The following is a 27846-nucleotide window of genomic DNA, read 5'->3' as shown; positions in this document are numbered from 1 at the left end:
ACATCAAAAGGTTAATAGAAAAGGAATTTAATAAAGTTACACTGTTTACATTAGGAACAGGAAGATGATGTTTTAATTAATTAATTAATTTTTTTTTTTTTATTTAATAACTTTTATTTACAGGTTATATGTATGGGTAACTTTACAGCACTGACAATTGCCAAACCTCTTGTTCCAATTTTTCCCCTTCTTCCTCCCACCCTCTCCCCCAGATGGCAGGATGACCAGTAGATGTTAAATATATTAAAATATAAATTAGATACCCAATAAGTATACATGACCAAACCGTAATTTTGCTGTACAAAAATAATCAGACTCTGAAATGTTGTACAATTAGCCTGTGAAGGAAATCCAAAATGCAGGTGGGCAAAAATATAGGGATTGGAAATTCAATATAATGGTTTTTAGTCATCTCCTAGAATTCTTTTGCTAGGCATAGGTGGTTCAGTTCATTACTTCTCCATTGAAACTGATTTGATTGATCTCATTGCTGAGGATGGCCAAGTCCATCAGAATTGGTCATCATATAGTATTGTTGTTGAAGTATATAATGATCTCTTGGCCCTGCTTGTTTCACTCAACATCTGTTCATGTATGTCTCTCCAGGCCTTTCTTAAATCATCCTGTTGGTCATTTCCTACAGAACAATAATATTCCATAATATTCATATACCTCAATTTATTCAACCATTCTCCAATTGATGGGCATCCACTAAGTTTCCAGTTTCTGACCACTACAAAGAGGGCTGCCACAAACATTCGTGCACATACAGGTCCTTTTCCGTTCTTTATGATCTCTTTGGTATATAAATTCAGTAGTAACACTGCTGGATCAAAGGGTATGCACAGTTTGATAACTTTTTGAGCATAGTTTATAATTGTTCTCCAGAATGGTAGGATGTATTCGCAGTTCCACCAACAATATATCAGTATCCCTGTTTTCCCACATCCCTTCCAACATTCAGCATTATCTTTCCCTGTCTTTCTAGCCAGTCAGACAGGTATCTAGTGGTATCTCAGAGTAGTCTTAATTTGCATTTCTCTGATTAATATTGACTTGGAGGATCTTTTCATATAGCTAGAAATAGTTTCAATTTCTTCATCTGAGAATTGTCTGTTCATATTCTTTGACTATTTATCAATAGGAGAATGGCTGGATTTCTTATAAATTAGAGTCAATTCTCTATATATTTTGGAAATGAGGCCTTTATCAGAACCTTTGACTGTAAAAATATTTTCCCAGTTAATTGCTTCCCTACTAATCTTGTCTGCATCAGTTTTCTTTGTACAAAAAACTTTTCAGTTTGGTATAGTCAAAATTTTCTATTTTGTGATCAGTAATGAGCTCTAGTTCTTCTTTGGTCATAAATTCCTTCCTCTTCCACAGGTATGAAAGGCAAACTATCTTGTGTTCCTCTAATTTATTTATAATCTCATTCTTTATGCTTAGGTCATGAACCCATTATGACCTTATCTTGGTGTACGGTATTAAGTGTGGATCAATGCCTAGTTTCTGCTATATTAGTTTCCCATTTTTCCAGCAATTTTTATCAGACAGTAAGTTCTTATCCTAAAAGCTGGGGCCTTTGGGTTTGTCAAACACTAGATTACTATAATTGTTTACTGTTTTGTTTTTTGAAGCTAACCTTTTCCACTGATCGACTAATCTATTCCTTAGCCAATACCAAATGGTTTTGGTAACTGCTGCTCTATAATATAATTTTAGATCTGGTACAGCTAAGCCACCTTCATTTGATTTTTTTTTTCATTAATTCCCTTGAAATTCTTGACCTTTTATTTTTTCCATATGAATTTTGTTTTTATTTTTTCTAGGTCATTAAAATAGTTTTTTGGGGAGTCTGATCGGTATAGTACTAAACAAATAGATTAGTTTAGGTAGTATTGTCATCTTTATTATATTTGCTTGCCCTATCCAAGAGCATTTAATATTTTTCCAATTGGATAGATCAGACTTTATTTGTGTGAAAAGTGGTTTGTAATTTTGCTCCTAAAGTATCTGATTTTCCCTTGGCAGATAGATTCCTAAATATTTTATACCATCAATAATTACTTTAAATGAAATTTCTCTTTGTAACTCTGTTGGATTTTGTTAGTGAAATATAAGAATGCTGATGATTTATGTGGGTTTGTTTTGTATCCTTGATGTTTTAATTTACGAGAACATTACCAGTATTACGGAAGTTACAAGAAGTATATATAGACAGAGGGTACAGATGTGAGTTGAAAATGATGTGATGATATCTAAAAATAAATTATGAATGAGAAAGAAGAGTGTACTGGAAGAAAAAGAGAGGTAAAATAAGTAAATTGAGGTAAATTATCTCATATAAAAGTGGCAAGAAATAGCTTTTACAATGGAGGAGAAAATGGAGGACACTTCATCTCTATCAGAATTGACTCAAAGAGGAAATAATGTTTACACTCAATTAGATGCAGAAATTTATCTTACTCTACAGGAAAGTAGGAGAGGAAAGATACTCATAGAAGGGAAAGGTTTGGAGGAAGCAATAGTTAAAAGCTTAATATTTGTGAGGATGGACAGGATAAAAAGAAAAGAGATCATGGAATAATGAGGAGGATAGGATGGATTGAAATATAGTTAGCCACCATTCCTGGAGGGAAAATTGAATCAAGTTTCTCTAAGACGTAATCTCTCAAATATAGAAAAATGAGTCAAATTAAAAAAATAAGAGACATTTCACAATTGATAATTTAAAACATTCTCAGATGAAGTATCCAAAGATACACATAGTCATATAAAAAGATAAAGGCCTCACTTCTAAAATACATAAAGAATTGTGTCAACTTTTAAAAATACAAATAATTCTCCAATAGGTAAATTGTCAAAGTATATGAACAGACAATGTTCAGATGATGGAATTAAAGCAATATATAGTCATACATATAAAAGCTCTAAATCACTATTGATTAGAAAAATGCAAATTAAGACAACTCTGAAGTACTACTTCACACTTCTCAGATTGGCTAAAACAACAGGAAAAGCTAATGATAAATGTTGTAGGGGATATGGGAAAACTAGGACTCTAATGCATTACTAGTGGAGTTGTGTCATAATCAAACCATTGTGGAGAGCAATTTGGAATTATGCCCAAAAGATTATAAAACTGTGCATATGTTTTAATCCAGCATTGTCACTAATGAGTCTGTATCTCAAGGTAACCATAAATAAGGGAAAAGTATGGACATGTGCAAAAATATTTGTAACATCTCCTTTTATGCTGGAAAAGAATTGGAAAATGAGTGGATGCCCATCAATTGGGGAATAACAAAATAACTTATGGTATCTGAAAGTAATAGAATATTATTGTTCTGTAATAATATAATGAACTGAAGCTGAGCAAAATAAAAAGAACTAGGAATACACTGTAAACAGTAACAGGGAGATGGTGGGATCAATTGGTTCTTCTCAGGAGTTCAGTGTTTGCAGGCAATTCCAATAACCTTTGATTTGAAAACACCATCTACAGGAAGAGAGAGAAATATGGAGATTGAATGTAAATCACACATGTTATTTTCCCTTTTTCTTTTTCTTCTCTCTCTCATTTTTTTTTGTTCTGATTTTTCTCTTAACATGATTCATAAAAAATCTATTAAAAGGAATATACATGTATAACCAGAAAAGATAAATAAAACAATCTATATCATTATTGATTGGAGAAATGAAAATTAAAAAAAATACTAGTATATCCTACCCATTAGACTGGCTAATAGGATAAACAGATAAAAAAAAGAAAATTTTGGCAGGGGATGTGGGAAAATTGAGCATTAATGAACTATTTAAGTTATGAACTGATTCCACCATTTTGTAGAGAAACTTGGAAATATGACCAAAGGCCTATAAAACCATGCATACCCTTTGACCTAGCAATATCCAAAAGGGATATATTTTTTTTCCATTTATAGAACTACTCTTATGGTGTAAAAAATTCTCTGTTCTCTGAATGTTCTCTGAAAACAACATGGAAAGATTTACATGAACAGATAGTAACTAAAATAATAGATCCAGGTGAACATTGTACACAACAATAGCAGTATTTTAAGATGGTTAACTGTGAATAACTCAGGAATTCTCAGCAGTAAAATCATCTAAGACAATTCTGAAATCTCATGATGGACAATGCAATCTATCCCCGAGGGTGGGGTGGGGGTGGGGGTGGAAGACTGACAGAGGCTAATTATACTTTTTCTTTACTTTGATTTTTTTTAATTGGTTTATTTTCTTTTATAATATCACTAATATGGAGTATATATTTTGTATGGTTATATATGTAAAACCAATATAAATTTTCTTACCTTCATAGTGAGGGGGTGTAGAGAAAGGGACTTTAATTTTAAAGGTAATAGTTGAAAATTGTATTTTTATGTAATACAATAATAATTTTTTTTTAAATTTCATGACTCTTTGTATTTATTTTCTAAATCCAATAAAATATTTACTTCTCATTCAACTACATTCTGTTCTACATTTTCTAATATAAATGTGCTAGTTAACTTTTAAACTTATAAAATATGTGTAAAATATTAAGCTTGACATAGATTTCCTTACAGTAACAAGTAGTATAAAATTTTAAAAGTTAATAAATATATTAATAATAATTCCACTTTGTTTCTTTCTATAGGACCTGTCAGAAAAATTAATTTATCTATATGTTCATGATGGACACATTATTTTCCATGTTGAATATTTGTTGCAACTTTAAAGAAATCACATTAAGTCTTTTAATAGCCCTAGTATATAAGGAAATAGTTTCTTTTGCAAATGTCTCTAGTGTTTTCTCCTTCATATTATTTTTCTTTCTTCACTTTGCAATTAAAAGTTATTAATTCTGAGAAATCTCTTGAGATATTAATTTAAATGATTGTGTGGCCTACCTTTGATTTCTGGGCACATTCCTCAAATGATTTCATTAAAGGAGGAGTTTAAAAAAAAACAATATTAGAAGGACTCTTAGACTAAGGATGGCATTTTTCTTAAATATCGATGAAATATATTAAAATATACATTATCACTAAATCCTGGACTTATGTGGAATCAATTAAACAAAGAAGTGCAATTGTTTCACTTATGTGAAAAAAATTGGATGAGAAATTGGAGAAAAATTAGGCTCATGTGGACTTTTTAAAAACTAAAATGAATTAACTATGGACTTTTCTGTCTCTGAAATGACAATAAAATGCATGGTGGTGAATAGTATTTTCATTGCACTAACCTAACAATTTTCAGTACTAAAGAAAACATATCTGATTTTTATCCATGGAGCAGTTGACTTCATAAACAGGTAATACATTTATAAAAGTTATTCACATTTCTGATTTTGTCCCAAAGTATATTTTGCCTTAAGATTATGGAGTAGATGCTCATTTGAATGAATGTTTTATCACTTGAGAAGTAGGAAAGAATCATTTTATCAAAATAAAGAATTAAATCATTGCCAAGAATTCCAATTGTTTATAGTTTTACATGATCATATTTAATGTAAGTAGTTAAGAATATAAATAAAGAAACAGAGTATTCACCAAATTATTTTAAAATACAAAATGTAGAGGACAGAATTTGTAGGATTATCTATTGTGAAGTGATATCTTTGCAAAAAAATCTAGAAAAGCATTAAGATAAGGCTTAAGAAAATAGTCAGGAAATGGCATATGCTATTGGTTTCAGAATAGAGTTTTAGTGATATAGTTTTGGCTATTGATTAAGAGTACCTTCAATCATAGTCTTACATTTCTGTGGATTAGCCTCTTTTCCCATTTGGAATCATTAGCAAGTATTTTCTTCCTTTATAAGAACAAAATATGTTATTATAGTGGCAATGTTTTGAGAATTTTAGAAGGCATTGATTCCTCAGTCTAAAAGATTCTAAATTCAAAAAATAACTAAAATTCATATTCCACTGTCCAGGGGAAAATACATTGCCAAGGAGTCACCTAAAAGAACTGCCGTAAAAAGTCATTGATGCACCAAAATATTCATTAAAGTAATTTTTGTAGTAGCAAAATGTAAAAACAATCTTGATGTCTAATTATTGCAGAATTCTGAAATATTAAAGAATGTTTATTATTAGAAAATATGAATTTCTAGATTTAAAAGGAACATTAGCTTTGTTATATTTAATTAAAGCAGAGAAAAATAGGTACAACATTGAAAATTATTTCCACAATGATGGCAACAATGTAAATATAACAATTGATCAAAAAATTTATAATGAGAAAATTATCACAGAAAGTAATTAGGAAATTTTGTCTTCTTTCCTTTATTACAAAGAAGAGAAATAATGGGCATGACTTATTTCATAAACTTTCAAGGGAGGGATATGTGTGTGTGTGTATGTAATTTATTTAAAAAATTATTTATTTCTAATAGACATTTCTTTATGAATCATATTGGTAGAGAAAAATCTAAACAAAAGGCAAAAACCATAGGAGAGAAATAAAAAAAAAAAACAGAAAAAAAGAAGTGAACATAGTAAGTATTTATTTACATTCAATCTCCATTATTCTTTTTCTGGAGGTAGAATGCTTTTTCTATCAAAAGTCTATTGGGATCGTTTTGGATAAATTAACCACTGAGAAAAACCAACTCTTTCATAGTTGATCATTGCACATTCTTGATGTTATTATTTACAATGTATTACTGGTTCTGTTTGTTTTGTTTGGCATCAGTTCATGTAAATCTTTCCAGGCCTTTCTAAAATCAGCTTGTTCACCATTTTTTTTAATAAAACAATAATATTCCATTATCTAAATATATTGCAACTTATTCAGCCATTCTCCAATTGATGGACATTTGCTCATTTTCTAATTCTTTGCTACCACAAAAACTAAGTTGCTACAAGCATTTTTGCACATGTGGGTTTTTCCCCTTCTTTATGATTTCCTTGAGATACAGACTCAATAGTGGCACTGCTGAGTCAAAGGATGTGCAAAATTTGATAACCCTGTTGTCCTAGTTCTAGATTGCTCTCCAGAATGGTTAGACCATTTCCCAACTTCAACAACCATGCATTAATGTCCCAGTTTTCTTACATGCTTTCTAGCATTTATCATTTTCTTTTCCTGTCATCTTAGCCTATCTCTATAATCAATAGTGATTCAGAAAATTACTTCATAAAATTATAGATGGCTTTAATTTTGTCATCTGAACATTGTCTGTTCATATCCTTTGATTATCGATTGGGTAATGACATATAGAATGGAGAGATATATTGAGAAATGAAAATTATATGAAATGTGATGAATAAAATATTTATGCTTCATAATTATCTTTATAGGTAAAATCTGACTGCTGCCAAGGTACAAGAGATTATTCAACTTTTATATGCAAAATTAAAATTTGAAGATAGACTATCCATCATTTCTTCCCCACACCTCAGAAGAACTGCAAAGCAATTAATGCTTCATTATTATTATCAATATTCCATAAAGGAAAGTGAGGCCCATAAACATTAAACAGTTTGTCCATAAAAAGGGTCAGATATTGGAACTGAATTCAAGACTCTCATAAGTACAAATCTCATGTTATATCCAATAAACTCTTATTTTCCTCATTTCTCCCCAAAACCACACACACATGGAAAACAGGAACAATGTAACTGAGTTTGTCCTCCTGGGGCTTTCCCAGAATCCTGAGGTACAAAAAATTCTATTTTTTGTATTCTTAATTATCTACATTTTAACTGTGGTGGGCAATAACCTGATTATTATAACTGTTATTGGAAGTAAGAGCTTGAATTCCCCTATGTATTTCTTTCTTGCCTTCTTGTCTTTTATGGATTTCATCTATTCCACTGTCATTGTCCCTAAAATGACTTTAGACATGCTTAATGAAAACGCAACCATTTCTTTCCAAGCTTGCATGGTTCAGCTCTTCTTGGAACATCTCTTTGGTGGTGCTGAAATTTTCCTCCTCATTTTTATGGCCTATGATCGCTATGTAGCCATCTGTAAACCCTTGTATTACTTAGTCATTATGAGATGGCATGTGTGTGTTCTGCTGTTGGTAGTATCCTGGATTGGAGGTTTCATGCATTCATTAGTTCAGCTCCTTTTTATTATTAGGCTTCCATTTTGTGGGCCCAATATAATTGATCACTTCATGTGTGACATGTATCCTTTATTGGAACTTTCCTGTACAGATACTTATATAACTGGCATCTCAGTGGTTGCCAATGGAGGAGCAATATGTACAATTATCTTTTTGTTATTGCTTATCTCTTATGGGGTTATTCTACATTCTTTAAAAGCTCAAAGTCTGAAAGGTCGACAAAAAGCCCTTTCTACTTGCATCTCCCACATGACGGTTGTTGTCTGCTTCTTTGTTCCTTGTATTTTTATGTATGTTAGACCTGTTTGTACCTACCCCATTGATAAATCTGTAACAGTATTTTATACTATCATCACTCCTATGCTGAACCCTCTAATCTACACCTTGAGAAATACAGAGATGAAAAATGCCATGAAGAAGCTTTGGAAAAGAAAAGTTTTGTTCAGCAATAAGGTAATGGTTGGTTTAGTTAACCAATGATATTTTAGAAAAGAAATGATAAATGGTTGTTAAAACCCTAATATCCTTTTTTTAGGCTAGAAAATCAGATCCTAAATAGCTGAAGAAATAACACACATTTTTGTTCTTGTTGGAACTTTTTAAAAAATGTTTTAATGAAAAATGCTAATTATATCCAGATGTAGTGATTTTAACTGCAAATTGTAATCTATATTTATTTTCTTTTAATGCACTTTTAGTTTTCTTTTAATTTCTTGCCTTCTTAAAGAGTAGTGAGAAGATGTGCCCCAAAAGAAATTATATATATATATATATATATATATATATATATAATGTCATGATTCATTAGATAAATATCAATTTAAATTAAGTAACATTTTAGAAGCAATTAAGTCCTCTAAAAAAGGTACGAAGATAATGTTGGGAATAATATTGCCCCAGTACATTTAATGATGGGGATTTATATGTTATATAATGTTTTTGTGCTATGACAGTAAATGTTTTAAAGAAGGGGAAAAATAAATCACTTTCTTTGTTAATTTGAAGTTATTAATGATCTATTATTGCTTTCAATGTAAACCAATCAGTTTCACATGTAGTATTTATTTTATCATCTTAAATGACATCTCAAGTCTTAAAATGTGATATAAATCTGGGAACATAGGAATGTTTTGTTTTAACTTGAAATTGTATGTTTGTGTATATGTATAAACACACACAGACACACACACACACACACACACACACACACACATACACATCCTAAACATTCAAAAAATGTGACCTGATCTTTTTAAATTAAACATTTCACAAGTTTTCAAATAGTTATATTAAATGATAATAACAATAATTTAATTATTCATTAATGTTTATTTTCTATAGTTTTGCAAAAAGAAAGGTAACATGACACAGTTGATGAACTTTTGGAGTTTAGTATGAAAGAGCTAAGCTTAATTCACCTGTGACGCTTTATGAAATATTTGACCTTTCCTAACCTTTATAATTATTACTTTTATTACTAATAGTAACAAAAGTAATCTAATTCTATTTCTTTCATTGTCATATAAATAGTCCTATAATATAGCTCTTTGAGCATAATTCCAGATTGCTCTTCAGAATGTTTTGATTATGTCACAACTCCACCAACATTAGTGTCCCACTTTTCCTACACACTATCCAGAATTTATCATTATCTTTTCTTGTCATCTTAGCTAACCTGAGAGGTGTGAGGTGGTATCTCAGAGTTGTTTTGATATATAACAGATTTTTGAAGTCGTATAACTATATTTGTTCATGTAAAACCATTCTAATAATTATCTCATTGAAATCAATATTAGTACACCTCCAAAAACAATGAGGACAACTGGAAAATTTTTGTAAGTTTTTCTATTTCCACAAAGTTTGAGCCTTTCATCCAGATTTCTATACTTGGAAAACTATTTAAAATTGCTTGAACATTATGAATATTTGAGTTATATGTATCTATTGGAAGCTTGATACTAACAATTTTGTGGATCAAAATTATATTTGAATGAAGATATTCAACAAATCATTTGAGTTCATACCATTAGATACTTCTTTCAAGAATTATGAAATCTCAGTTTGTACTCTATGTATTTGTCAGTTCCTATTGTATATTTCAGACCACTAAAACAATTATAAATGTATATTCTATAGGTGTTATAAAAAAATCTGCAATGGTGTGCTTTACTATTTTGATAATCACTTTACATGTTCTTCATTGATTACCTAGTCTGGATATTCTTAAAGTTGGAATTGTCTTCCTTTGTTAATTTTTTCTCTTTTCCCAATAATAGAACTGGATCGGATGGTACAGATGATCGTGGTAGCAGAGATAGTAGGGAAAACAAGTATAATAATAGCTCACAAATATGGTTGCTGAATAAATACAGAAGGAAATGACTTTCTTATCACTTGTGACCTTGCTTGACACCTCGCCACCTGGATTGTTTTGGTGAAATAATTTCTTTAAAAGCATCATTGTTTATTGGAAAAGTATCTATTCTAATTTAATAGGGATTATGTTTAAGGTAAAATGACTCTGTTGACCCAAAGGATAGGCTTCAAATGATATTGTTCATGTGGAGATGTGTTCAATCATAGGTAATCATAGGAATTTATTATTTACATGATTTATTTGTGGAGGATCAATAGGTATTTTGGAAAGGAACATATGACTAGATAGATTATAACATAATGTAATAAAATATGTAATAGATTATTGGTAGCTAGAGTGAGTGAATATGTACCCATAAATATATATGTAATCTTTGTTGATGAAAATCTCACTGCTACAAGTTCTATATGTATGTCTACTAGCTTCATATATAGTGTTAGGCTATATTGTTTTATAACAGCTAAGCATAATATTATACTACATTTGCATCTAGGGATATTATGATTTGAATAGTGAATGAATATCTTGTGGAAAATAGGAACTATAAATACAGATATGTGTTTAATATATTAAATTATATAAATACAGGAAAGCTCTGTGTGATCTGAACTTTATTAAGTTAAATATTATTTTCAAGTTGTCCATACTACAATAATAATGATAATATTGTTGTCATATGAAATTGTCTTACCTTCAAAGAAAAATGCTTTCAATTACATCATTAGCTTGTGTTATTACTTTTGAAGTCCTTTTGTAAATGATTTATAGATAATCCATTCAATATAATGGAAACTGTACTGTCATTTTTTTTAACATTTGGCTTCACCATATGATAATTAAAAATATATATCTGTTCTTGCTTCATGCATGTTCAATATATTTTCTTGTTACCCATATCCTTGTTTCTTTTTCTTTTGTTCACTTATATGAAATTCATATTTGTGACATGCTCCACACAGTATACACATTTTCATTTTATTCTAAATACCTTCTTTCTTGATTCTTTTCATGTGATGTTGCTCTAACATTCATAATTTCAGAGGATTATATGATGAATGTTAATATGAAACAGTAGTCTTTTTAAATAGCCAAAGTCTTATCATAGTTAAAAGTACTGTATAACAACAATATTATGTTCATCTTGTTCTTCTTTTTCTTAATTCTGGTACAAACTTATTATTAATTATTCTAATTCAGGATGTTCTTTTCATTATTTCTCTCTGCACCTCTGTCTTTCTATCTTTCCTTGACCAATTAATAAGACAAAATGGGTGATAAAAGTAGATACAAAAATAGATGGATAGACAGATGAAAAAAGCAGATAGATAACTCAAGAGATAAACTTTTATATAGAAAGAAATTTCAATAAGAACAGCTATAGTTAATATAAATATACAGATATAGTTGTAAAAGAAAAAAAAAGTATCTTCAGCCTATCAATCTATCTCTATCATTATATCTGACTATCATTACATCTTTTTATCATCTATTGTTTGTTGTGTGTGTGTGTGTGTGTGTGTGTGTGACGAATTCAGAGAGCAGGTATGTGGTAGAAAATATTGAGTAGAATGAAATTTTCCATAATTAATGTGTTTTGGGGAACTTTTCATTTAATATTCTCTTTGTATAAAAGTTTTCTAACTTGTTTCTCTTCTTTTCCCCCTTCCTGATTTTCCAATTTTCTTTCCTCATCCCTGTTTTCTTTTTTGTTCTTTTTGTTACTGTACCTCAGTCTTGTGGTTCGTTGCCTGATAGACAAACATATTTTCAGACATTCCTTATCAGCAAGAAGCTCTCTTGGCCTTCACCTAAAAGATGTCTTCCAGATAATCTTTTTGCCTTCAACCCAATAAGGCAATGCCAAGTAACAACTATAGATAAACAAAGTACTTCAAGGCAGAGATAATGAGAATAACAGACCATTGCTGACAGCATATATATGTTTGATGAAGTGTAGAAGTTCAGTTGGTATGACACATGGTATACATTCTCAAGAGAGTGAAGCAAATTATATTAAAAAGGAATTTATAACTTTGTAATACCACATTTCTAAATTGTACTTCCATGACTGCACTATGGCTACACATGTTTCCTATGGGAAGAGAACACAATTCCACATTTGTTTCCTTTGTGTGTGCCCTTAGATCTTTGTGTGTTGGCCATATACATTTCCTATAGGTGACCTCTTCCATACACTCTTGCTTTGAATCAGCACATACACACCTATGTGAACACAAACACAGGCACATATATGCACATGTTTATGTATTTAAAATATACAGTATGTATATTTATGTGTGTATATTTCCACATATATATGTATTCACTATATGTTTGCCATTGCCTTCTTGTTTCATAGATTTGAACACTCTTCTTACTGATGCTCTCTATAAAAAAGAGCTGGAGAAAGAAATAGCAAATCATTTCAGTATCTTTGCAAAGGAACTCCCTAATGGTATCACATAAAGTTAAAAAGAACTCAAACAACAGAACAAATGCTTAAATATAAATGAAGGCAGTTGAAATGTTTGAAATCATGCATAGTATAATGGAATGAATGCCAACTTTGGAATCAGAAGACATGAGTTCAAATTCTACAAATTTGTTATTTTTGTAAAACAAAGTCAAGAAAAATAAAGTCAGCTTTAGGGGTTTTTATTTCTTTCTCTGTCATTTCACAGCTTTGAACAATGTGGCTCCCCTAGTTTAGTCCTTTCTAGTTCTAAGATCTAATGATCTAAGACAATTCTGAAATCTCATGATGGACAATGCAATATATCCCCGAGGGTGGGGTGGGGTGGGGGTGGAAGACTGACAGAGGCTAATTATACTTTTTCTTTACTTTGATTTTTTTTAATTGGTTTATTTTCTTTTATAATATCACTAATATGGGGTATATATTTTGTATGATTATACATGTAAAACCAATATAAATTTTCTTACCTTCATAGTGAGGGGGTGTAGAGAAAGGGACTTTAATTTTAAAGATCATAGTTGAAAATTGTATTTTTATGTTATACAATAATAAATTTTTTTTAAAAAATTTCATGTCTCTTTATATTTATTGTCTAAATCCAATAAAATATTTACTTCTCATTCAACTACATTCTGTTCTCCATTCTCTAATATTAATGTGCTAGTTAACTTTTTAACTTATAAAATATGTGTAAAATATTAAGCTTGACATAGATTTCCTTCCAGTAACAAGTAGTATAAATTTTTTAAAGTTAATAAATATACTAATAATAATTCCACTTTCATTCTTTCTATAGGACCTGTCAGAAAAATTAATTTATCCATATGTTCATGATGGACACATTATTTTCCATGTTGACTTTTTGTTGCAACTTTAAAGAAAGCACATCAAGTCTTTTAATAGCCCTAGTATATAAGGAAATAGTTTCTTTTGCAAATGTCTCTAGTGTTTTCTCCTTCAGATTATTATTCTTTCTTCACTTTGCAATTAAAAGTTATTAATTCTGAGAAATCTCCTGAGATATAAACTTAAATGATTATGTGGCCTACCTTTGAATTCTGGGCACATTCCTCAAATGATTTCATTAAAGGAGGAATTTAAAAAAAAAAACAGTATTAGAAGGACTCTCAGACTAAGGATAGCATTTTTCTTAAATATCAATGAAATATATTACAATATACATTATCACTAAATCCTGGACTTATGTGGAATCAACTAAACAAAGAAGTGCAACTGTTTCACTTATGTGAAAAAATTGGATGAGAAATTGGAGAAAAATTAGTCTCATGTGGACTTTTTTTAAACTAAAATTAATTAACCATGGACTTTTCTATCTCTGAGATGACAATAAAATGCATGGTGGTGAATAGTATTTTCATTGCACTAACCTAACAACTTTCACTACTAAAGAAAACATATTGGATTTTTATCCATGGAACAGTTGACTTCATGAAGAGGTAATATATTTATAAAAGTTATTCACATTTCTGATTTTGTCCCAAAGTATATTTTGCCTTAAGATTATAGAGTAGATGCTCATTTGAATGAATTTTTTATCACTTGAGAAGTAGGAAAGAATAATTTTATCAAAATAAAGAATTAAATCATTACCAAGAATTCCAAGTGGTTATAGTTTTACTTGATCATATTTAATGTAAGTAGTTAAGAATATAAATGAAGAAACAGAGTATTCACCAAATTATTTTAAAATATAAAATATACAGGACAGAATTTGCTGGATTATCTATTGTGAAGTGATATCTTTGCAAAAAAATCTAGAAAAGCATTAAGACAAAGCTTAAGAGAATACTCAGAAAATGGCATATTCTATTGGTTTCAGAATAGAGTTTTAGTGATATAGTTTAGGCTATTGATTAAGAGTACCTTCAATCATAGTCTTACATTTCTGTGGATTAGCCTCTTTTTCCATTTGGAATCATTCCCAAGTATTTTCTTCTTTTATAAGAACAAAATATGTTATTATAGTGGGAATGTTTTGAGAATTTTAGAAGACATTGATTCCTCAGTCTAAAAGATTCTAAATTCAAAAAATAACTAAAATGCATATTCCACTGTCAATGGGAAAATACATTGCCAAGGAGTCACCTAAAAGAACTACAGTAAAAAAGACATTGATGCACCAATATATTCATTAAAGTAATTTTTGTAGTAGCAAAATATAAAAACAATCTTGATGTCTAATTATTGCAGAATTCTGAAATGCTAAAGAATGTGTACTATTAGAAAATATGAATTTCTAGATTTAAGATGAACATTAGCTTTGTTATATTTAATTAAGCAGAGCAAAATAGGTACAACATTGAAAATTATTTCCACCATGATAGCAAAAATGTAAACATAACAATTGATCAAAAAATTTATAATGAGAAAATTATCACATAAAGTAATTAGGAAATTTTGTCTTCTTTCCTTTATTATAAAGAAGAGAAACTATGGGCATGACTTATTTCATAAACTTTCAAGGGAGGGATATGTGTGTGTGTGTTAATTTGTTAAAAAAATATTTATTTCTAATAGATATTGCTTTATGAATCATATTGGGAGACAAAAATCTGAACAAAAGGGAAAAACCATCGGAGAGAAATAAAAAAAAACAGAAAAAAAAGAAGTGAACATAGTAAGTATTAATTTACATTCAATCTCCATAGTTCTTTTTCTGGAGGTAGAATGCTTTTTCTAACAAAAGTCTATTGGGATCATTTTGGATAAATTAACCACTGAGAAAAACCAACTCTTTCATAGTTGATCATTGGACATTCTTGCTGTTATTGTTTACAATGTATTCCTCATTCTGCTTGTTTTGTTCAGCATCAGTTCATGTAAATTTTTTCAGGCCTTTCTAAAATCAGCTTGTTCATCATTTTTTTTAATAAAACAATAATATTCCATTATCTAAATATATTGCAACTTATTCAGCTATTCTCCAATTGACGGACATTTGCTCATTTTCTAATTCTTTGCTACCACAAAAACAAAGTTGCTACAAGCATTTTTGCACATGTGTGTTTTTCCCCTTCTTTATGATTTCCTTGAGATATAGACCCAATAGTGGCACTGCTGAGTCAAAGGATGTGCAAAATTTGATTACCCTGTGGTCATAGTTCTAGATTGCTTTCCAGAATGGTTAGACCATTTCCCAATTTCAAAAACCGTGCATTAGTGTCCCAGTTTTCTTACATGTTTTCGAGCATTTATCATTTTCTTTTCCTGTCATCTTAGCCTATCTCTCTAATCAATAGTGATTCAGAAAATTTCTTCATATGACTATAGATGGCTTTAATTTTGTCATCTGAACATTGTCTGTTCATACCCTTTGATTATAGATTTGGTAATGACATATAGAAGGGAGAGATATATTGGGAAATGAAAATTATATGAAATGTGATGAATAAATTGTTTATGCTTCATAATTATCTTTATAGGTAAAATCTGACTGCTGCCAAGGTACAGAAGATTATTCAACTTTTATATGCAAAATTAAAATTTGAAGATAGAATTTCCATTATTTCTTTCCCCCAGCCCAGAAGCTCTGCCAAGCAATTAATGCTTCATCACTATTATCAGTATTCCATAAAGGAAAGTGAGGCCAATAAACATTAAACAGATTGTCCATAAAAAGGGTCAGATATTGGAACTGAATTCAAGACTCTCATAAGTACAAGTCTCATGTTATATCCAATAAACTCTTATTTTCCTCATTTCTTCCCAAAACCACACACACATGGAAAACAGGAACAATGTAACTGAGTTTGTCCTCCTGGGGCTTTCCCAGAATCCTGAGGTACAAAAAATTCTATTTTTTGTATTCTTAATTATCTACATTTTAACTGTGGTGGGCAATAACCTGATTATTATAACTGTTATTGGAAGTAAGAGCTTGAATTCCCCTATGTATTTCTTTCTTGCCTTCTTGTCTTTTATGGATATAACCTATTCCACTGTTATTGTCCCTAAAATAACTTTAGACATGCTTAATGAAAACGCAACCATTTCTTTCCAAGCTTGCATGATCCAGCTTTTCTTGGAACATCTCTTTGGTGGTGCTGAAGTTTTCCTCCTCATTTTTATGGCATATGATCGCTATGTAGCCATCTGTAAACCCTTGTATTACTTAGTCATTATGAGGTGGCATGTGTGTGTTCTGCTGTTGGTAGTATCCTGGATTGGAGGTTTCATGCATTCATTAGTTCAGCTCCTTTTTATTATTAGGCTCCCATTTTGTGGGCCCAATATAATTGATCACTTCATGTGTGACATGTATCCTTTATTGGAACTTTCCTGTACAGATACTTATATAACTGGCATCTCAGTGGTTGCCAATGGAGGAGCAATATGTACAGTTATCTTTTTATTATTGCTTATCTCTTATGGGGTTATTCTACATTCTTTAAAAGCTCAAAGTCTGGAAGGTCGACAAAAAGCCCTTTCTACTTGCATGTCCCACATCACGGTTGTTTTCTGTTTCTTTGTTCCTTGTATTTTCATGTATGTTAGACCTGTTTGTACCTACCCCATTGATAAATCTGTAACAGTATTTTATACTATCATCACTCCTATGCTGAACTCTCTAATTTACACCCTGAGAAATACAGAGATGAAAAATGCCATGAAGAAGCTTTGGAAAAGAAAAGTTTTGTTCATCTATAAGGTAATGGTTGGTCCAGTTAACCAATGATATTTAGAAAAGAAATGATAAATGATTATTAAATCCCTAATATCCTTTTTTTAGGCTAAAAATCAGATTCTAAATATCTGAAGAAAAAACACCCATTTTTGTTCTTGTTGGAACTTTTAAAAAATGTTTTTTTGAAAAATGCTAATTATATCCAGATGTAGTGATTTTAACTGCAAATTGTAGCATGTTTTTTATTTTCTTTTAATGAATTTTTAATTTTTTTTTAAATTTCTTGCCTTCTCAATGGCTGATGAGAAGATGTGCCCAAAAAATTAGTCTGGAAATAAAATGTCATGATTCATTAGGTAAATATCAATTTAATTTAAATAACATTTTAGGAGCAATTAAGTCCTCTATAAAATGTACAAAGACAATGTTGGGAATAATATTGCCCCAGTACATTTAATGATGGGAATTGATATGTTATATAATGTGTTTGTGTTATGACACTACGTTTTCTAAGGAAGGGGAAAAACAAATCCATTTCTTTATTAATTTGAAGTTTTTATGCTCTATTATTGCTTTCAATGTAAACCAATCAGTTTCACATGTAGTATTTAATTTTATCATCTTAAAATGACATTTCAAGTCTTAAAATGTGATATAAATCTGGGAACATAGGAATGTTTTCTTTTAACTTGAAATTGTATGTTTGTGTGTATGTATTGACATGCACACACACATGCATACACATACATGTACATCCTAAACATTCAAAAAACGTGACCTGATCTTTTTAAATTAAATGTCAACAAATTTTCAAATAGTGATATTAAATAATAATAACAATAATTTATTTATTCATTAATGTTTATTTTCTATATTTTTGCAAAAAGAAAGGTAGCATGGCACAGTAGATGAACTTTTCGAGTTGTACTATAAAAGAACTAAGCTTAATTCACCTGTGACACTTTATGAAATATTTGACCTTTCCTAATCTTTATAATTATTACTTTTTTTTACTAATAATAACAAAAATAATCCAATTCTATTTTTTTTCATTGTCATATAAATAGTACTATAATATAGCTCTTTGAGCATAATTCCAGATTGCTCTTCACATTGTTTGGATCATTTCACAACTCCACCAACAACACTAGTGTCCCACTTTTCCTACATCTTTTCCAGAATTTATCATTATCTTTTCTTGTCATCTTAGGTAACCTGAGGGGTGTGAGGTGGTATCTCAGAGCTATTTTAATATATAAGAGATTTTTGAAGTTGTATAACTATATTTGTTAACATAAAACCATTCTAATATTTTGTCATTGAAATAAATGTTAGTACACCTCCAAAAACAATGAGGGTAACTGGAAAATTTTTGTAAATTGTTCAATTTCCACAAAGTTTGAGCCTTTCATTCAGATTTCTATATTTGGAAAACCATTAAATAGATTGAACATTATAAATATTTGAATTGTATGTATTTTTTGGAAATTTGATGCTAGCAATTTTGTGGATCAAAATTATATCAAATGAAGATATTCAACAAATCATTTGAGTTCATAGAATTAGATATTTCTTTCAAGAATGATGAAATCTCAGTGTGTACTCTGTGTATTTGTCAGTTCCTATTGTATATTTCAGACCACTAAAACTATTATAAATTGATATTTTATAGGTGTTAGTAAAAAAAAAATCTGTAATGATGTGCTTTACCATTTTGATAATCACTTTATATGTTTTTCATTGATTACCTACTCTGGATATTCTTAGTGTTGGAATTGTCTTCCTTTGTTATTGTTTTCTCTTTTCCCAAAAATAGAACTGGATAGGATGGTACAAATGATAGTGGTAGCAGTGATAGTAGGAAAAACAAGTATAATAATAACTCACAAATATGGTTGCTGAATAGATATAGAAGGAAATGACTTTCTTATCACTTGTGTCCTTGCTTGACACCTCACCATCTGGATTATTTTGATGAAATAATTTCTTTAAAAGCATCAGTGTTTATTGGAAAAATATCTATTCTACTTTAATAGGGATTATATTTAAGGTAAAATGATTCTGTTGACCCAAAGGATAGGCTTCAAATGATATTGTTCATGTGGAGATGTGTTCAATCATAGGAAATCATAGAAATTCATTATTTACATGATTTATTTGTGGAGGATGAATAGGTATTTTGGAAAGGAACATATAGTAGAAAGATTATAACATAATATAATAAAATATGTAATAGATTATTGGTAGCTAGAGTGAGTGAATATGTACCCATAAATATATATGTAATCTTTGTTGATGAAATTTTTACTGCTACAAGCTCTATATGTATGTCTACTGGCTTCATATATAGTGTTAGCCGATATTGTTTTGTAAGAGCTAACCATAATGTTATACTACATTTGCATCTAGGGATATTATGATTTGAATAGTGAATATCTTGTGGAAAATGTGAAATATAAATACAGTTATGTGTTTAATATATTAAGTTATATACATACATGAAAGCTCTGTGTGATCTGAATTTTATTAAGTTAAATATTATTTTCAAGTTTTCAATACTACCATAATAATTATAACATTGTTGTTATATGAAATTGTTTTACCTTGAAAGAAAAATGCTTTCAATCACATCATTAGCTTGTTATTATTTTTGAAGTCCTTTTGTAAATGATTTATAGATAATCCATTCAATGCAATGGAAAGTGTACTGTTATTTTTTTTTAATATCTGGCTTAACCATACGATAATTAAAAAGTATATCTGTTCTTGCTTCATGTATGTTCAATATATTTTCTTGTTATCCATTTCCTTGTTTCTTTTTCTTTTGTTTACTTATGTGAAATTCATATTTGTGACATGCTTCACACATTATACACATTTTCATTTTTATTTGAAATGCCTTCTTTCTTGATTCTTTTTATGTGATGTTACTCTAACATTCATAATTTCAGAGGATTATATGATGAATGTTATTATGAAACAGTAGTCTTTTTAAATAGCCAAAGTCTTATCATAGTTAAAAGCACTGTATAACAACCATATTATGTTCAGCATGTTCTTCTTTTTCTTAATTCTGATACAAACTTTTTAATTATTCTAATTCAGGATGTTCTTTTCTTTATTTCTATTTGTACCTATGTCATTCTATCTTTCCTTGACCAATTAATAAGACAAAATGGGTGATAAAAGTAGATACAAAAAATAGATGGATAGACAGATGAAAAAAGCAGATAGATAAATCAAGAGATAAACATTTATATAGAAAAAAATTTCAGTGAGAACAGCCATAGTTAATATAAATATACAGCTATAGTTGTAAAAGAAAAAAGAAGTATCTTCAGCCTATCCATCTATCTCTATCATTATATCTGACTATCATATCATTTTATCATCTTTTGTTTTTGTTTTTTTTGTTTGTGTGTATGTGTGTGAGACAAATTCAGAGAGCAGGTATATGGTAGAAAATATTGAGTAGAATGAAATTTTCCATAATTAATGTGTTTTGGGGAACTTTTCATTTAATATTCTCTTTGTATAAAAGTTTTCTAACTTGTTTCTCTTCTTTTCCCCCTTCCTGATTTTCCAATTTTCTTTCCTCATCCTTGTTTTCTTTTTTGTTCTTTTTGTTACTGTACCTCAGTCTTATGGTTCATAGACTGATAGACTAACATATTTTCAGACATTCCTTATCAGCAAGAAGCTCTCTTGTCCTTCACCTAAAAGATGATCTCTAAAATGTCTTGCAGGTAATCTTTTTGCCTTCAACCCAATAAAGCAATGCCAAGTAACAACTATAGATAAACAAAGTACTTCAAGGCAGAGATAATGAGAATAACAGAACATTGTCGATAGCAATTATATGTTTGATGAAGTTTACAAGTTCAGTTGGTATGACACATGGTATACATTCTCAAGAGAGCGAAGCAAATTATATTAAAAAGGAATTTATAACTTTGTAATACCACATTTCTAAATTGTACTTCCATGACTGCACTATGGCTACACATGTTTCCTATGGGAAGAGAACACAATTCCACATTTGTTTCCTTTGTGTGTGCCCTTAGATCTTTGTGTGTTGGCCATATACATTTCCTATAGGTGACCTCTTCCATACACTCTTGCTTTGAATCAGCACATACACACCTATGTGAACACAAACACAGGCACAAATATGCACATATTTATGTATGTAAAATATACAGTATGTATATTTATGTGTGTATATTTCCACATATATATGTATTCACTATATGTTTGCCATTGCCTTCATGTTTCATAGGTTTGAACACTCTTCTTACTGATGCTCTCTATAAAAAAGAGCTGGAGAAAGAAATAGCAAATCATTTCAGTATATTTGCAAAGGAACTCCCTAATGGTATCACAGAAAGTTAAAAACAACTCAAACAACTGAACAAATGCTTAAATGTCAATGAAGCCAGTTGAAATGCTTGAAATCATGCATAATATAATGGAATGAATGCCAACTTTGGAATCAGAAGACATGAGTTCAAATTCTACAAATTTGTTATTTTTGTAAAATAAAGTCAGCTTTAGGAGTTTCAATTTCTTTCTCTGTCATTTCACAGCTTTGAACAATATGGCTCCCCTAGTTTAGTCCTTTCTAGTTCACCTAATTCTATAAGTTATTTTATTTTTGTACATGACATACAGACATGATTTAAAATAAACATATACACAAATGTTCTTTTTCTGTTTATCTGGATATTCAAAGATAAAAGCTTCCACAATAAAGAAAAATCCAAGTAGAAACTCTAAGATATGGCATCAAAAAGGAATCCCTGATTATCTGAATTTTCAACATTGTCATTTGAGCCTCTTTATCTAGACTTTGTGTGACATTTCTTCATAAATAAATCAGAGAATGAATGTGACTCATTTCAACAGTGAAGTTATTCAGGTCAGTTCCAATAGACTTGTGACAGAGAGAGCCATCTACATCCAGAGAGAGGAGTCTGGTAACTGGATGTGTTTCAGAACATATCATTTTCATCTTTTGTGTTGTTTGCTTTCTTTTTATTTTCTTTCTCATGTTTTTCCCTTTTTCATCTTATTTTTCTTGTGCAGAATGATAAAGGTGGAAATATGTATAGAAGAATTGCACTTGCTTAACATATATTGGATTTCTTGCTGTCTAGGGGAAGGGATGGGGGGAAGAGAGGAAGAAAACATTTGGAATACAAGGTTTTGCAGGAGTGAATGTTGAAAACTATCTTTGCATGTATTTTGAAAATTAAGAAAAAAACATTATTATAAAAAAGAATTACCTTGTAAAAATAAAGTAATAAATCAGAGAAAATTTTAGATAACAAAAACAGTTTGGAGATTATTTAAATGGGTAATGTTTTGTCATTCTTGGGCTACCATTCAATACAACAATGATTTATATTTGGCAGGTTCATCTGTCTCAATCATCTGGATCTATATCTATTTCTATTGATATCTATGTAATCCATGTAGATATATACCCAGTTATAATAGATATTATAGAAGTAGATAATAGAACTAGAACTAGAGATAGAGATGATATAGAAATATTACTCATGTTTAACCCCTTCAAATCTCAATACCCACATATACATAATACCCACATATGTCTATATGCATGCTACTTATCTTTCATTTTCAAAGAGGACAGATGGATGACATCATGGAGAATTGTCTTGACTTGTGTGTGAATTGGATTTAAGTGTAGTAAAGTTGCACAAAGTCATCAACTTCACTCTTGCTTCCTGAATCACTGAATCCCAATGGCAAGACAAAAGTCAGGATAACTGGTTATGACCCAGAATGCAATGGATGACCTTAGAATCTTTAGCGTCTGAACATCTTCTAAACACTCCACATGCCTGTTTTACCTGCCTTCATTGCTGGTGGAACAAATTGTTCTCATCCACTTTTTCCACTGGGAAGTCTTCATATGCTTGGGGTAGATATCCCTCTCACTTAACAAAATGTTTGAAGTCTGTTGGTTCCCCTCAACTTGGTTTAGCCCCTCTGTTGAGACAGTTTGCTAGAGGGTTACCATTGCACATAATACACCTTTTTGAAGCCACAAATGAGAGTTGGGCAACAAGCCCTGAAAAAAGATGGGCAAGTCCTTACACCAGAGATGTTAGTCTTTCCTAAACTTCCCTCACTACCAGTATTCTAGAGACACTAGCCTAAAGGTCTAGCTTTTGGCTTGAAATTACCTTTATCTTTATAACCCTACCAGCCATCCAGACTCAGAGAGATTTTAGATAAAAAGTCAAATCTTATCATTTAAACTATTTTAGCAATTGCAATTACCTAAGGGTATTTCCATCAATTGAGAGTCCAGTCATAGCTTGGTTATGATTATGGGGACTCATAAGCAGTGGTCTGGATGACATAAGCTTAATTCTGACTGTGTCAGAAATAGACAATTAGAAAATGACAAACCTCTATTTCTTGATTTTTTTTTCTCTCAATTGTTACCAAAGATGCAGTCAGTCTTCATTGAAGATCTTTGGTCATACAGAAAGGCTATTGATTAAATTAACTTGTTATTATTATCCTAACTAATAAATTTTGTTCAGGATTCTGCACTTTAGTATACCTTAATTTCTATTGTAATATATATACACACAACTATGTATGTGTGTGTATATATACATATATATATATATATATATATATGTATGTATCTTTCCACATACCTACCTATATGTCATTCCATCTATAAACACTTGGCTTATTAATGATAATATATCTTTCCCAAATTTCAGAGTTCTATATTTGGCTCCCTCAATATTTTTTTCTACTTTATGCCATCTGAATTATTTTTGTAAACTCCATTTTCCTTTTAATGGAGTCATGTAAATACCATTTGGATTGAAAGTATTAATTTCCTCACAGGTGTTATGAAGAGAGTGATCCTCCCTTGAGCATACCATCATCTGTCTCAAGATTTCTTATACTTTTTCCATTTGCAAGCCCTTTTTGTCCTAAAAATTTTTATGTGATTCTGCACATATAGGCATATAAATCAATATTTACTGGTAAGTAATCGATTTCATGACTCACATTCAGATATGTAACCTCAAATGGTGACAAGACTCACAGTTGAAAAAAACTTCAATCTATCTGATCCTAACTGTGATAATGACAGTGATAATCAACTTGCCTTCCCCATTCTTCAAGATTTGACCCAAATAATTTGGAGCCAAATTTAAAAGGGATTTACATGTCAGAGAAGGTTATATTTTATCTTACGGGTAAAGAGAGGCACTGAAGTTTTTCTTTTTTTTTTCCTTAAGAACAAGATCTAAGTTTTATTCTTTATAGCAATGTTGGCAAGAGGATGAAACAATTTTGCTGCAACTTTGGCAAAATTCCTAACTAGAGCAATTATGCATTCTCCAAGGAATTCTGTGCCCATTGCATCACCAACTTCTCAAAGTGCTTGAAGTGAACAGAAAATAAATCTTTGCATTGAGAGGAGAGATATGGAGAATCTGCAAGGTTGCACAAAAAGTTATTCATAAAGTGTCCCTGTACCAATTATAAAGGGACTTCCTGCGTTTCTTAACTCCAATACTGCCTTCAAAGGAAAGAAAGCTTCAGCCCTAGGAGGACAAAAATATCTCCAAACTGAACATTGAAAGGATTATAGAACAAGAAAGGATTTAGAAGTGCTGTATTCAGCAGATTTCATATGCATGAATCCCATTGTTAAATTCAAGGTACCAATTACCCTGAATTTACCCACTTTATAAACATATCTTGTATTTTCTGGCCTCAAATCATGTGAATTCTCTGGTCTGGTAGTTTTGTAAATTATCCATTTTGTCAATGATTTCTTATACATGGTTCGAGAGAAGGCCAAGCCTTAAGAGAGGACTATTTGGATATTTGGAATGATTAGGTAAGAAGGTCATGAAATCATATTCTCTCTCTGCCTCTGTTTCTCTATCTCTGTGTTTCTCTCTCTATGTCTCTCTTTTAAAGCTAAAAATTTCTTTTTGGGGTTATAGATACCATCTAAATGAATGTTTCTATAAACTCACTGTAAAGAAGGATGTTAATTGATATGAGAAGTGGGACACTTCTCATCTGGATTTCTCCCTCTCCAACTCTCTACCTGAATCAGCATTTATATATATATATATATATATATATATATATATATATATATATATATATTTCAAAATCTTTTGAGCAGAATTTTTTTTAAATTGGTTGTTGGCAGTTGCTATAAGCATATTTACTTATATCTCCTTATCCTGTTTATATGGAAACTATATATTCACAACTTTTTCTACTCAACTGCTTCCATATCCATGTATTGACATTGAAATAAAGATAACCCAAAGAGTAAGCAGTCTAGCATAATTTTATATTATAAGGGCTTGAGATGCTTAGCAAGGATTTAGTGAGTAGTAAAGGTTGTTTTTAAGGGAGTTTTTAACAGAACTTGTCATTGGGTAATGAGATACTTTAGACAAATACATACAAAACAAATACATTGAAATAAAAGGCCATTTGAGGTATAAATACAGATAAGTTTAGAAACAAAAACAAAATATTAGGAACATTTGAAATTTATTTTGTTGATTAAAATTAATCTTGATTTAAGAAAAATGATTTAGAAATGTTTTGCTTGATCATGAGTTTACTTGGCTAAATAAATTTATTTATTTTTAATATTTATATTGGGATGGAAAAACACCAAATTCCCTTGCATTCTAAGATTATATTATTTATTGCATCATAGCTCCCTTGTAATAAATTTGTACTTGTTTGTTTGATTATGTGTGTTTCTGTGCAAATGAGAAAGAAACAGTAACAGAAAGAAAAGGTGATAATATATCTTGCTATAAAATTTGTTGAACTAGATATTGGATATATATGAATTTAAAACTGTAACGTGTATACTATGAACTCATTATATATTTTTATTATTTTTACTTTTCTCTTAAAATAATATATGTCTTTTGGGACAAGAAAAATATAAATTCTAAATTGCTTGTTATATAAATTAAAATATATCAGTAATTTAAAAAAATGAGTTGAAAAATAAAATGAATATATGATTCATTTTTAAATGAATGATGACAGACAAAAATGGTACCCTACGTTAGATTTGGGGTCAGAAGCCTTGGTTACAAATTTTGATTTCCATATATACCTCTGTATCTTTTGAATAGTCATACCATTTCTAGGCCTCTCAGTTTCCTCTTCTGTAAATTGAGGGAATTGGGCTCAATGATGTTACATTTCTTCTCCAATTCAAAATATAGGTATCCTTTCAGTTCAAAATTCATTTGGCTGATGTCTAATTTCCTTACTTAATAGATCAGAATGGCAAATGTTTAGATGATTTATCCACTGGACAGAAAGCTAAGGAATTTATGTAAATTAAGATATAAAACTAGAGTTGCATCTAAGCTTAAATTAGAGTTTTAGAAACCTAAGTCCCACAAGTAATATTCCTCCTAATGGTGATGGCCTATGACAGGTATGTGGTCATTTGTAAGCCCCTGCATTACTTAACCATCATGAATAGATCAGTATGTAGTCTTTTGGTGGGATTGACTTGGATGGGAGGCTTTGTTCATGGATGATATTGATTCTATTCATCATTTGGTTACCTTTCTGTGATCCCAATGTTATTGACCATTTTCTTTGTGATTTCTTTCCTTTGTTGAAACTCTCTTGTGTTATTGTTCATCCCTTTGGGATTTTTGTTGCTGCCAATAGTGGGATAATGTGCATACTAATTTTTTTCATACTTCTTGAATCTTATATCATCATTTTGAACTCCCTGAAAACACATAGTTCAGAAGGGCAACACAAAGCTCTTTCAACTTGTATATCCTACATTGCCAAGGTCATTTTGTTTTTTGTGCCCTGTACGTTTGCATATCTGCATCCTATAACCATTTTTCCCATTGATAAGGCCATGGCTGTGTTTTATACAATGATAACTCCAATGTTAAATCCCTCAATCTACACACTGAGGAATGAAAAAGTAAAAAATGCCATAAGAAAATTATGGAGGGGCAGAGCCAAGATGGTAGAGAAGGCACAGGTGACTTTCTAAGCTCTTCTCTTACCCTTTCTCAATATTATATCGAGCCCCAAAAATAGGCTTAACTGCTACAATTCATAAAGATTAGAAGTATAACAACTCACCAGCAGAAGATAATTTGGAGTCTCACCAGAAAAGGTTTGTCCTCAGGGTTGGCAGGAGGGGGTGGGGGGTGGGGTGGGGTGGGAGAT

At 30.4% G+C, this 27846-nt stretch overlaps 2 protein-coding genes and 1 pseudogene across 2 annotated transcripts; all 3 read left to right on the top strand.

Annotated features, from left to right (window-relative positions):
• The first annotated feature begins 7611 nt into the window (after positions 1-7611).
• On the top strand, positions 7612-8565 carry LOC100920854 (olfactory receptor 4A47-like). Its single transcript, XM_003774580.2, has one exon. It carries the CDS (start codon positions 7612-7614, stop codon positions 8563-8565), a length of 954 nt encoding a protein of 317 aa, XP_003774628.2.
• Positions 8566-16680: 8115 nt separating this feature from the next.
• Positions 16681-17634, top strand: LOC100933179 (olfactory receptor 4A47-like). Its single transcript, XM_003774552.1, has one exon. It carries the CDS (start codon positions 16681-16683, stop codon positions 17632-17634), a length of 954 nt encoding a protein of 317 aa, XP_003774600.1.
• Positions 17635-22465: 4831 nt separating this feature from the next.
• On the top strand, positions 22466-27616 carry LOC100933688 (annotated as a pseudogene).
• The last annotated feature ends 230 nt before the right edge of the window (positions 27617-27846 follow it).

The sequence above is a fragment of the Sarcophilus harrisii genome, chromosome 6 (assembly GCF_902635505.1).
Source record: "Sarcophilus harrisii chromosome 6, mSarHar1.11, whole genome shotgun sequence".
In the NCBI taxonomy this organism is placed as follows: Eukaryota; Metazoa; Chordata; class Mammalia; order Dasyuromorphia; family Dasyuridae; genus Sarcophilus; species Sarcophilus harrisii.
Note: the sequence above shows the minus strand (reverse complement) of the source record. Positions and strands in the feature narration are given on the sequence as shown.

What these genes read in the sequence shown, in the direction of transcription:
- LOC100920854 (XM_003774580.2), top strand. Translation starts at nt 7,612, where the DNA reads ATGGAAAACAGGAACAATGTAACTGAGTTTGTCCTCCTGGGGCTTTCC.
- LOC100933179 (XM_003774552.1), top strand. Translation starts at nt 16,681, where the DNA reads ATGGAAAACAGGAACAATGTAACTGAGTTTGTCCTCCTGGGGCTTTCC.